The sequence below is a fragment of the Amblyraja radiata genome, chromosome 7 (assembly GCF_010909765.2).
Source record: "Amblyraja radiata isolate CabotCenter1 chromosome 7, sAmbRad1.1.pri, whole genome shotgun sequence".
Classification (NCBI taxonomy): Eukaryota; Metazoa; Chordata; class Chondrichthyes; order Rajiformes; family Rajidae; genus Amblyraja; species Amblyraja radiata.
The window spans coordinates 23,747,946-23,760,349 of NC_045962.1; the positions used below are offsets into that span (position 1 = coordinate 23,747,946).

Below are 12,404 nucleotides of genomic sequence, written 5' to 3' on the forward strand. Positions count from 1 at the left end.
GCCTAAATCTCTATATTCATGCTTCAGGACTCCAGCCATTTTGTTTTGGTATCTTATATAGCTTGAAAATCTTGGAATACATTCTTTCACATAAAACATGATTGCTGAACTTATCATGGCCTTGATCGACTTTTGAAAGGAATCTCCAAAAGTATCTTGCAGCCTGACTGCATTTCTCCTTTAACAGGTTGCCAGTATGTTGTTTTTGCCATAAATGTTATCAGAGCCCTTACAGGATCATGGCCACATAATTAAAGGGTAGTCATTTAAAACTGAGGTGTGTGGAAACTTCGACTTGCACAAGGTTGTGAATTCTGCACCACAGGAATGAGGTAGCTAAGTTGTTGGGGGTATTTAACAATTAAGTAGGCATTGTTTGAAAGATCAAGGAATTAAGGATGATGGGGAATTGACGTAGGTAGAAATGATGCCTGGGGCACTTATTGACAGTGAATTACAGGGTAACCTTGTGCAGTTGAGTGGCCTATACATCCTATTGTTTTTATTTTAATGTTATTAAATTATTCCTGAAGTCAGTAAACAACGTTCCAGTTAATAGACACAAAATGCTGGAGTAACTCAGTAGGACAGGCAGCATCTCTGGAGAGAAGGAATTGGTGATGTTTCGGTTGAGACCCTTCTATGGTAACGTACCAGTTAATATTAATGGGAAGGAATAAAAACTAGATACTTGAAGTGTGAAATGAAACCAAGAAGTTTAATTTCTCGGCAGATCTGGCATCATTCAGGGAGAGTGAAACAAAATGAATGTTTCAGGCATGTGAAACTTTTGTTCATTGACCTTCCATCAGCACCATCGATTTCGAGGGTTAACTACTCTCTTCTTAGATGCTACCAAACATGCCAAGTATTACCATCTTTTACTGTTTTCAAACCAGTCCTGTTGCCTTCAAAGTAATGAATGAGCACAGATTGTTCATGTCCCCTGTGCAACATTCCTGTTCTTGTTGGTTGGCTACTTTGCCCTCCAATATGTTTAATGCAGAACACTAAATGTCAAGTGAATGTTGCTGTCACGTGTTAGTGCTATGTTGTTATATTCATGTATTATATTAGGACAGTTGTATTTAATCTTAAAATCATAACTTTTCTTAAGTGCCCGAGGTTCCTAAGAAGCCAGTTCCTGAACCATTGAAACCAAAGAAAGAAGTTGCTCCAGAAAAAGGTAGATAACATTTTGTGGATTAAGTACCTTGCTATTTTTAATTGTTAATTCTATTATATTCCCTTGTACGTTTTGCAGTATTTATGTGTTATAATCAATATTATAAACTCTGTTGCACAATCAAGAGTATAACAAACCTTTAGATGGACCTTAGTATGAATGTACTAAGGGGGATATAGCAGGAAAATTACTTTGTTGTTTATAGTTTTGCTGGCAATGAAAATTATGAAAATCTCTTAGAGAGATTGTTGTCAATGACTCAGTACTTATATTTATGGCTTTACTAAATTCATTCCAATAGCCAATATAAAGGTGAATGGAGATTATCAGTAAGTAAGTTAATGAAGTAAGCAGTGAACGTGACTTGTGGGATTTGAAGGAAGTTGAGATCACTTTCTGGGTTATTCTTTTTTTTTATTGTGTTGCTTTCATGTTCTTAAAGCAATAGTTTTACCATTAGTCTCCATTGTTACTTGTTCCAACTATCTACTGATGGATATATTGAAGGCCTGCTATCTCTGTGGGTACTGCATTTATTTCCTTTCCATATCTTGCATTGCCTTAAGGGGGCTTACAATATATGCAGCAGTAAACAACGTAACAATGAAATTTCGGTGAAAGATCAATAACTGCAGATTCCTGGAAACTGAATTTAAGACACAAAACGCTGCACATTCTCTGAAGGTCCAGCAGCATTGATGGGTAGAGAAGCCGTATTAGTGTTTCAGGTTGATAGGTGAACATTCAGGTTGATAGGTGAATGTTCATTAATGGTGAACATTCAGTTTATTATCCTGAAGAAAGATTATCGACCTACGACCTTCCTCTTTTCACAGATACTACCTAACCTGCTAAATATCCCCATAATTTTCTGGCTTTAAACCAGTTTGCCTGCAAAGTGATGAATGAGCACAAATTAATAATGTAATATCTTCAGCATGCTTATTCTCAGTAGTTAGCCAATTTTACCTCCAGTGCATTTATAGGAGAAGAGAAACTAGTTAGTATTGCATTTCTATATCACATTTCTGTATGCTATTTAACTTGTAATATTAGTCTTTTTGGTTACAATAGTTGCTAATTAAAATTACAATATTTCTTGAAGTGCCTGAAGTTCCTAAGAAGCCAGTTCCTGAAGCATTGAAGCCAAAGAAAGAGGTTACGCCAAAAATAGGTAGGTTTCTTTTGTTGAATAAATTGTTTTAAATGTTTATGTGAAATAAGGACCCCGCAACTTTTTAATTATTAATTCTGTTCTATGTCCTTGTCAATTTTCATATAATTATGTGTTATTGCTATGAACTCTATGCACAATCAGGGTGTAACAAACCTGTAGATGTGCCTGAGATTTGATAGCGAAATAAATGTCAGGATTATTTTATTGGACGGTAATGATTTGCTGGCAGTAGAGAACTCGTACAAATGGAGAGAGAGGGAAAGCAAGGTACTTCTCTAACTTCAAATAGCCCTTGCCTTCCCTCTCTCCCTGACTGTCCAGCATTTTGTGTCTACCTATCTCACCACTACGATTGGGATGACGATAAACCGTGAACCATGTTCGAAAATAGCTTCCTTCCAGCAACCAACAGATTCTTGAACATCGCGCAACATTAACCACAATCCTATCTCAGCAATAATGAAATTTGGTTTTGGACGCATTACACGTTTCAGTTTTGCACTATTATGGTCTGACTACCAATTATTACTGATTATTGATTTATTGTATTATTGATTATGGTATATTTATTGCATTAATGGTTCTGTAAAGCTGCAACAAGTAACAATATCATCAGCATACCCAAGCAACTGAGCATTGTTTCTGCGTTTTGCAATGGTGCTAAGTACGACAGTGCCTTGAGGGCTGGCTGTCTCTGTAGGTGCATCCCTTCATTTACTTTCCACATCTTATATTGCTTAAGTCATGGACATTATGAGGTCCATTCCCAAAATCTGCAACCAATATACAACGTAATAGTGAACATTTATTAAAAGACAAATGAAAAAATGATTTTGGAAAACTGAATTTAAAACAGAAAACATTGCAAAATCACTGCAGGTCTTGTGGCACTGGTGGGTAGAGGAAACGTGTTAGCATTTCAAGTTGATGAAATTAATCCAGAATAGGTGAAAGTTCAATTAAAGGCTGTTGACCTGTCTCTCTTCAGAGATGCTGCTTGACCTGCTAAGCATTCCCATTTTTTTCCTGATTTTAGAACAGTTTAATCTGTTGACTGCAAAGTGATGACACAGATGATTAATATGACATTTTCGGCATTCTGGTTCTCAGTGACTAGTCAATTTCACCCCCAGTACATTTACTGGGAAAGGGAAACTAGGTGGTATCACATTTCTCTGCCATGTGTATTTGTGCTACCTTAATTTGTTATATTGGTACTTTTGGTTAAAATAGTTGTTTCAATCTTAAAATTATAATATTTCTTTTAGTTAATTTAAATGCTAAAAACATGTTGTGAGAAATAAATACCTTGTTTTTTTAATTATTAATTCTGTTTTATGTTCTTGTCTGTTTTTGTATATTTATGTTATTATTTTTAAAAACTCTACCAAGGGTATAAAAAAATCTTTAGATGGGCTGAAGACAGGATAGGAAAATAAATGTCTAGATAATTCCATTGGCTGAATATAAGATTTGCTGCAAAAATTGATGCTGAGTCTGAGGTGAAGTATATGAATGGCAGAGTTAAGTTGAGTTCAATAGAGTTGATCAGAAAGCATGGTCAATATGGCCAACAACATTTAGTAGTTTTAGACAAGTTTAATCTGTTGCCCAATGAATGAACATAAGATTCATAATCTTACATTTTCTGCGCACTCGTTCTCACAGGTTAGTCAGCTCATCCTTCAGCACAAGGGAAGAGCAAGTACTTGGAATCACGATTCAATGTCACACATATTTGTGCTCTTTTTTATATTGGTTATGTTTTGTTACAGTAGTTGTATTTAATATCAATTTTATAATATTTCTTGAAGAGCCCGAAGTACCTAAGAAGCCAGCGCCTGAACCACTGAAACCAAAGAAAGAGGTTGCTCCAGAGAAAGGTAGGTTTCCTTCTGTGATTTAAGCGCTAAAAGTATGTTGTCAGAAATGTACCTTGCCACTTTTTAAATTATTAATTCCATTCTATGTCCATGTCTGTTTTTATATATTTGTGTGTTATTGTTGTTATAAAGTCTATTGGACAATTAAGGGTATAAAAATCTTTCGAAGGGCTGGCGACATGGTAGGAAAATACATTTTGGATTATTCCATTGGTTGATTATAACATATGCAGTCATCGGAGAATTTACAAAAGTCGCTCAGATTGATCATTGTGGACATTGAATGGATAACTTCACTGATTTCATTCAAATAGTAAATGTAAAACATCATTTGATATTAGCATAAAGAATAATAAATATTTTAGTAGCTATCATAATTTAATAATAATAATAATATCTTTTATTGTGGTAATGTTTGTGGTAATACTATATAACAAAATAAAGGAAGCCATTTCTTCTCATTTCCCTCTAACCATGGAACTTTACCTCCAGGTAACAGGCCAGATTTAAGCAAAATTTCCACCACAAATTGGGGCAAGGACAACCGTGATTTTGTAGTCAAGGTGACCTTGCCTCTAAACAGTTATGAATATGGCTTTTTCCAGAATACTGAAATCCAGAGATTCAGGAAAGATCTCACAATTCTGGTAGTGCGGTCAGCATTGCCATTTCCATGGAGGTTGATACCTGTTTTTATGTTACCACTTCTTGCAAGAAAAAGGAGTGTGCTGCAGTGAGCAACCTGGAATATGTTTTGGTGATGCAGCTATCATAATGGAACATTTACCAGCATGTTGAAACTTGACTTGTGCCATTATGGTTTACATCAATGCTAAGTCTGAAGTGAATAATGATTAGTAGAGATAAATTGAGTTGAATGGAGATGACATGGTCAGTAGGGCCAAACCTTTCACTGGTTTTTGACAAGTTTAATCTGTTGCTTGTAAAATAATGAAAGCATAGATTAATAATGTTACATTTTCTGCACACTTGTTCTCAGTTAGTCAGTTCCTCCCTCCAGTATAGGAGAAGAGCAAGTAGTAGATATCATGATTCCCTATCACATACAATTGTACTCTTTTAACATTATAATAGTTATAATTTTAGGTTACAGAAGTTGTATTAATCTTTAAATTATATTATATTTTGAAGTGCCCGAAGTTCCCAAGAAGCCAACTCCTGAACAATTGAAACCAAAGAAAGAGGTTACACCACAGAAAGGTAGGTTTCTTTTTGTCGATTTAAATGCTAAAAATATGTCGTGAAAAATGGATAGGACAGGTTAGAGGAATATGGGCCAAATGCAGGCGGGTTGGACTAGTGTAGATGGAACATGTTGGCCGGTGTGGGCAAGTTGGGCCGAAGGCCCTGTTTCCACACTGTAAAAGCCCTGTCCCACGGTACGAGTTCATTCTAAGAGTTCTCCCGAGTTTGCCCTGATTCGAACTCGGAGATTTACAGTAATGGCCTCTCGTCGGTACTCGGGGCTCTCGCGGATATTTTTTTCAACATGTTGAAAAATCTTCACGAGTCTTCCTGAGCTTATCTGCCGTTAGCGAGTCATCCCAAGTACCTGCCGTTAGCGTTACGAGCCGCTAAGTGACGTCCCCGAGCTCAGACGTACCCGCTACGATCATTCTCCGTGCTTACCACAAGTTTGATTTTTTTTTAACTTGGGAGAGCTCTCGGAATGAACTCGTACCGTGGGACAGGGCCATAAGACACTTTGACTTTATGACTAAATTAGTACCTTGGTTCTTTTTAATTATTCATTCTATTCTATGTCCATGTCTGTTTCCATATAGTTATGTGTCATTATTGTTATAAGCTTTATTGCGCAATGAAGGGTATAACAAATCTTTAGAAGGGCTAGAGATAGGACAGGGAAATAAATGCCATTGGCTGATTATGAAGAAAGGATTCCCACCCAAAATTTGATATTTGCAAAAACCATAAATAGAACTTTTAGTAGGAAACAAAATGTAAACAAAATAATATAGGGAGCTGACTTTGGTTACTTAAAAGAATAATGCTTGTGTTAAGACTTTATAACTTGAAATAGAAAGAGGCCATTTCTTCTCAATTTCTTCTATCCTTGGAATCTTAGCTGGATTCTAAGCCGTTCTAGGCATCACAATTCTCAGATATATATGGGCGGTTTTTACTTGATATGTTGATTATAATCATGTTATATTCTTTATATTTAATCTTATAATATTTCTTGAAGTGCCTGAGGTTCTTAAGAAGCCAACTCCTGAACCATTGAAACCAAAGAAAGAGCTTGCTCCAGAGAAAGGTATGTTTCTTTTTGTTGATTTAAATGCTAAAAACATGTTGTGAGAAATAAATACCTAGCTTTTTTAATTATTAATTCTATTCTATGTTCTTGTCTGTCTTTGTATATTTATGTTATTATTTTTGAAAACTCTACCAAGGATATAACAAAGTCTTTAGATGGGTTGAAGATAGGATAGGAAAATAAATGTCAAGATAATTCCATTGGCTGAATATAAGATTTGCTGCAAAAATTGATGCTGAGTCTGAGGTGAAGTATACGAATGGCAGAGTTAAGTTGAGTTCAATGGAGTTGATCAGAAAGCATAGTCAATATGGCCAACAACATTTAGTTTTAGACAAGTTTAATCTGTTGCCCAATGAATGAGCATATATTCATGATGTTACATTTTATGCGCACTCGTTCTCAGAGGTTAGTCGGCTCATCCTTCAGCACAAGGGAAGAGCAGCGGAAGGGGCGGCGCTGCCATGCAGCTGCGGCTCGCCTGCAGTCCGTCTGTCTTTTCCTTTTTTTTGTTTTCTTTTGTCTTGTTGGATGTATGTTTTAGTTTATTTTTAGTTGTGTATGTGTGGGGGGTGGGGGAAACTTGTTTTAGCCTCTTCCTTCAAGGGGGTGCGACCTTTTCTTGGTCGTATCTCCGTCTCCGTCTCCGTCCTCGCTGAGGCCTAATCGCGAAGCTGGCGGCCTCCAACTGGGACCGACCTCGAGGCTCCAGAGGCAGAGCCTGTGGACTCGCCATCGCGAGGCTGGCCAACTTCGGGGCTGTGGTGGCGCTGCGGCTGCGGCCCGACTTCGGAGCCTCGGAGGCTTCGGCCGCGGGCCCAGTGGACGACAACATCGGGAGCTTGCAAGTCCACGGTTGGTGACCGATTCACCGGAGCTCCCGCCACAACAGCTTCGTCCACTGGACTGGATGGTGGCAGCTTCGTCCGCCCCGGGCCGCGGAGTTTGAATCGGCCCGTTCGCGGAGCTCGGATTCGGCCGCGGGACTTACCATCACCGGGCGGGGGTCCCAACATTGAAAGCCTGGATCGCCTCAACGCAGAGGGAGACCAAGGAAGGAAGAGATACAATACAATACAATACATACAATACAATTCAATTTATTGTCATTTGGACCCCTTGAGGTCCAAACGAAATGTCGTTTCTGCAGCCATACATTACAAAACAAAAAGACCCAAGACACAACACAGTTTACACAAACATCCATCACATCGTTGTGATGGAAGGCAAAAAAAACTTATCTCTCCACTGCACTCTCCCCCCCATGTCAGAGTCAGAGTTAAAGTCAAAGCCCCCGGCTGGCGATGGCGATTGTCCCGCGGCCATTAAAGCCACGCCGGGTGATGCAAGGTCGCGCACCGGGTCTTGGTGTTAGAGCCCCCGGCGTGCGCCCGCAGAGTCCCGCGGCCATTCCAAGCCGCGCGGGGCGATGGTGTAAGGCCCCGCTCCAGGTGCTCTTCAACCCCGCAACTCGGGCGGGAGAAGTCGCCGTTGCGGAAGCCCCGAAAAGCGGTCACCCAGCAGGGACCCGCGGGCTCCCTGTGCCGCCGTCCGCCAAACCCGCAGCTGCAGCCTCCGAATCTCCGGAGGTCGGGTGGCAGCAGCGTTCCACCACAGCTCCACCCGCTCCTGACTCGGCCAGCCCCGTGACGGTGAGTAGTCGGCAGCTCCGCAGCTGGAACCCCAGGTCGTTCCTGCTGGAGGCCGCTCCACGTTGCAGCCCCAACGACAACGGAGACCCGACAAAGAAAAGGTCGGGTCTCCCGTGCAGGGGAAAGATTTTAAAGTTACCCCCTCCCCCCCACACCACCCCCACCCCCCCACACACATACCCCAACAAAAAAAATAACAAAAACTACATAAAAATGAGACAAAAAATAATAAAACACAGACGGACTGCAGAGGCCGCTGCTGACGAGAGTCGCGCCGCCCACCGATAAGGACTTTAAGACTTTTGCCTTCCATCACAGTGAGGAGGTGCCTGGTAGACTCACTGTGGTGGATGTTAAACTGTGTTCATTGTGTGTTCTGTTACTTTAATTTCTGTTAAGACTGCAAGGTACGCAATTTTGTTCAAACTAAAAGTTTGAATGACAATAAAGGAAACTCTAAAAGTATTTGGAATCAGGATTTAACGTCACACATATTTGTGCTCTTTTTTATATTGGTTATGTTTTGTTACAGTAGTTATATTTAATATCAATTTTATAATATTTCTTGAAGAGCCCGAAGTACCTAAGAAGCCAGCGCCTGAACCATTGAAACCAAAGAAAGAGGTTGCTCCAGAGAAAGGTATGTTTTCTTTTGTGATTTAAGCGCTAAAAGTATGTTGTCAGAAATGTACCTTGCCACTTTTTAAATTATTAATTCCATTCTATGTCCATGTCTGTTTTTTATATATTTGGGTGTTATTGTTGTTATAAAGTCTATTGGACAATTAAGGGTATAAAAATCTTTCGAAGGGCTGGAGACATGGTAGGAAAATAAATTTTGGATTACTCCATTGGCTGATTATAACATTGCTGTCATCGGAGAATTTACAAAAATCACTCAGATCATTGTTGACATTGACTGGATGCCTATATAACTTCACTGATTTCATTCAAATAGTAAACATAAAACATCATTTGATCTTTGCATAAAGAATAAATAGTATTTTTAGTAGCAATCATTAATTTAACCAAAATGATTTATCGAGCTGTTTTTGTTACTGAAACAACATCATGCTCGTGTTAATACTTTATAACTTGAAATAAAGGAAACCATTTCTTCTCATTTCCCTCTAACCATGGAACTTTACCTCCAGGTAACAGGCCAGATTTAGGCAAATTTCCACCACAAATTGGGGCAAGGACAATTGTGATTTTGTAGTCAAGGTGACCTTGCCTCTAAACAGTTATGAATATGGCATTTTCCAGAATACTGGAATCCACATATTCTGGAAAGATCTAATAATTTAGGTAGTGCGGTCAGCATTGCCATTTCCATGGAGGTTGATACCTGTTTTTATGTTACCACTTCTTGCAAGAAAAAGGAATGTGCTGCAGTGAGCAACCTGGAATATGTTTTGGTGATGCAGCTATCATAATGGAACGTTTACCAACATGTTCAAACTTGACTTGTGCCATTATGGTTTACATCAATGCTAAGTCAGAAGTGAATAATGATTAGTAGAGATTAATGGAGACGATAAAGAAAGCATGGTCAGTAGGGCCAAACCTTTCACTGATTTTTGACAAGTTTAATCTGTTGCCTGTAAAGTAATGAAAGCATAGATGAATAATGTAACATTTTCTGCGCACTTGTTCTCAGTTAGTCATAGGGCGCTATTCACCAGTATAGGAGAAGAGCAAGTAGTAATTATCATGATTTCCTATCAAATACATTTGTACTCTTTTAGCATTATATTAGTAATAATTTTAGGTTACGGAAGTTGTATTAATCTTAAAATTATAATATATTTTGAAGTGCCCGAAGTTCCCAAGAAGCCAACTCCTGAACCATTGAAACCAAAGAAAGAGGTTACCCCAGAGAAAGGTAGGTTTCTTTTTGTCGATTTAAATGCTAAAAATATGTCGTGAGAAATGGATAGGACAGGTTTAGAGGAATAAGGGCCAAATGCAGGCAGGTTGGACTAGTGTAGATGGAACATGTTGGCCGGTGTGGCCAAGTTGGGCCGAAGGCCCTGTTTCCACACTGTAGTACTTTTTAACTTCATGACTCTAAATTAGTACCTTTCTACTTTTTTATTATTAATTCTAGTCTATGTCCTTGTCTGTTTATATATATTTGTGTGTTCTTATTATTATAAATGCTATTGGACAATCAAAGGTATAAACAATCTTTAGTCGGGCTGGAGACTTGGTCGGAAAATAAATGTCAGGATTATCCCATTGGATGATTATGATTTGCAGCCAATGGGGATTTTTCAAAAAATACCTAGATTGATCCTTGGTCAGTATGGCCAACATCTTTTTCTGGTTTTCGACAAGTTTAATGTATTTCCGTAAGGTCATGAATGAGCATAAATTAACAATGTTACCTTTTCTGCACACTTGTTCTCTGTGGTTAGTTAGTTTCTCCTCAAGTACAGGATAATACCAAGTACTAGCTATCACGATTCTCTGTAACTATATTTATGCTCCCTTTACTTGTTATATCGGTTATGATTTTAGGTTTATAATAGTTGCATTTAATCTTAAAATATAATATTTCTTGAAGTGCCTGAAGTTCCTAAGAAGCCAACTCCTGAACTATTGAAACTAAAGAAAGAGGTTATTCCAGAAAAAGGTAGATATCTTTTCATTGATTTAAATGCTAAAAATATGTTGTGAGAAATATGTACCTTTCTACTAATCCATTAGTTTGATTCTATTAATTCTGTCCTTGACTGTTTTGATATATTCTAACAGTTATTATTGTTATAAACTCTATTCCACAATTGAGGGTATTACAAATCTTAAAAGCCCTGTCCCGCTGTACGAGTTCATTCAAAGAGTTCTCCCGAGTTTGCCTTGATTCGAACTCGGAGATTTACGGTAATGGCCGCTCGTCGGTACTCGGGGCTCTCGTGGACCTTTTTCAACATGTTGAAAAATCTTCACGAGTCTTCCCGAGCTTACCTGTGGTTAGCGTTACAAGCTGCTAAGAGATGTCCCCGAGCTCCGACGTACCCGCTACGTTCATTCTCCGTGCTTACCACGAGTTTGTTTGTTTTTTTTAACGCGGGAGAGCTCTTGAATGAACTCATACCGTGGGACAGGGCATTAGATGGACTGAAGATATGGTAGGAAAATAAATGTCTTGATTATTTAGAAAGCATGGTCAACATATTTTTCTGGTTTTAGACAAGTTTAATCTGTTGCCCATAAAGTAATGAATGAACATAGATTAACAATGTTACATTTCCTACGCACTCGTTCTTGGTGGTTAGTCAGTTCTCCTTCAGTACTAGAGAATAGCAAATACTGGATATCACACTTTTTTGCCACATATATTTGTGCTCTTTTTATTTGTTATTGGTGCTTTTAGTTATAATAGCTATACTTAATCTCAACATTGTAAATTATCTTGAAGTGCCTGAGGTTCCGAAGAAGCCAGCCCCTGAACCATTGAAACCAAAGAAAGAAGTTACTCAAGAGAAAGGTAGGTTTTTTGCAGATTTAACTGCCTAAAAAATACTTTGTGAAAAGTAGATATTTTGCTATTTTTTAATCATTAATTATATTCTATGTCTTTGACAATTTTGAAATATGTACAGTGCCCTCCATAATGTTTGGGACAAAGACCCATCATTTATTTATTTGCCTCTGTACTCCACAATTTGAGATTTGTAATATAAAAAAATCACATGTGGTTAAAGTGCACATTGTCAGATTTTATTAAAGGGTATTTTTATACATTTTGGTTTCACCAGGTAGAAATTCCAGCTGTGTTATACATAGTCCCCCCATTTCAGGGCACCATAATGTTTGGGACACGTGGTTTCACAGGTATTTGTAATTGCTCAGGTTTGTTTAAATGCCTCCTTAATGCAGGTATAAGAAAGCTTGCAGCACCTAGTCTTTCCTCCAGTCTTTTCATCACCTTTGGAAACATTTATTGATGCTTATCAACATGAGGACCAAAGTTGTGCCAATGAAAGTCAAAGAAGCCACTGTGGACTAAGAAACAAGTATAAAACTGTTAGAGATATCAGCCAAACTTTAAGCTTACCAAAATCAACTGTTTGGAACACCATTGAGAAGAAAGAGAGCACAGGTGAGCTTGCTAATCGCAAAGGGGCTGGCAAGCCAAGGAAGACCTCTACAGCTGATGACAGAAGAATCCCCAAACACCTGTCCGACAGTTCAGAAACAC

General features: G+C 38.5%; 1 protein-coding gene across 6 annotated transcripts in view; it reads left to right on the forward strand.

Annotated features, from left to right (window-relative positions):
* The window catches only part of ttn (titin), a 324,330-nt gene that overhangs the window by 178,754 nt on the left and 133,172 nt on the right, over window positions 1–12,404 (forward strand). For all 6 annotated transcript variants that reach the window (XM_033023845.1, XM_033023846.1, XM_033023847.1 and 3 more), the window contains exons 144-152: window positions 1,118–1,186; window positions 2,292–2,360; window positions 4,178–4,246; window positions 5,399–5,467; window positions 6,474–6,542; window positions 8,769–8,837; window positions 10,014–10,082; window positions 10,767–10,835; window positions 11,622–11,690. In XM_033023845.1, coding sequence (XP_032879736.1) covers window positions 1,118–1,186; window positions 2,292–2,360; window positions 4,178–4,246; window positions 5,399–5,467; window positions 6,474–6,542; window positions 8,769–8,837; window positions 10,014–10,082; window positions 10,767–10,835; window positions 11,622–11,690 — 621 coding nt within the window. The remainder of the gene's footprint in view (window positions 1–1,117; window positions 1,187–2,291; window positions 2,361–4,177; window positions 4,247–5,398; window positions 5,468–6,473; window positions 6,543–8,768; window positions 8,838–10,013; window positions 10,083–10,766; window positions 10,836–11,621; window positions 11,691–12,404) is intronic.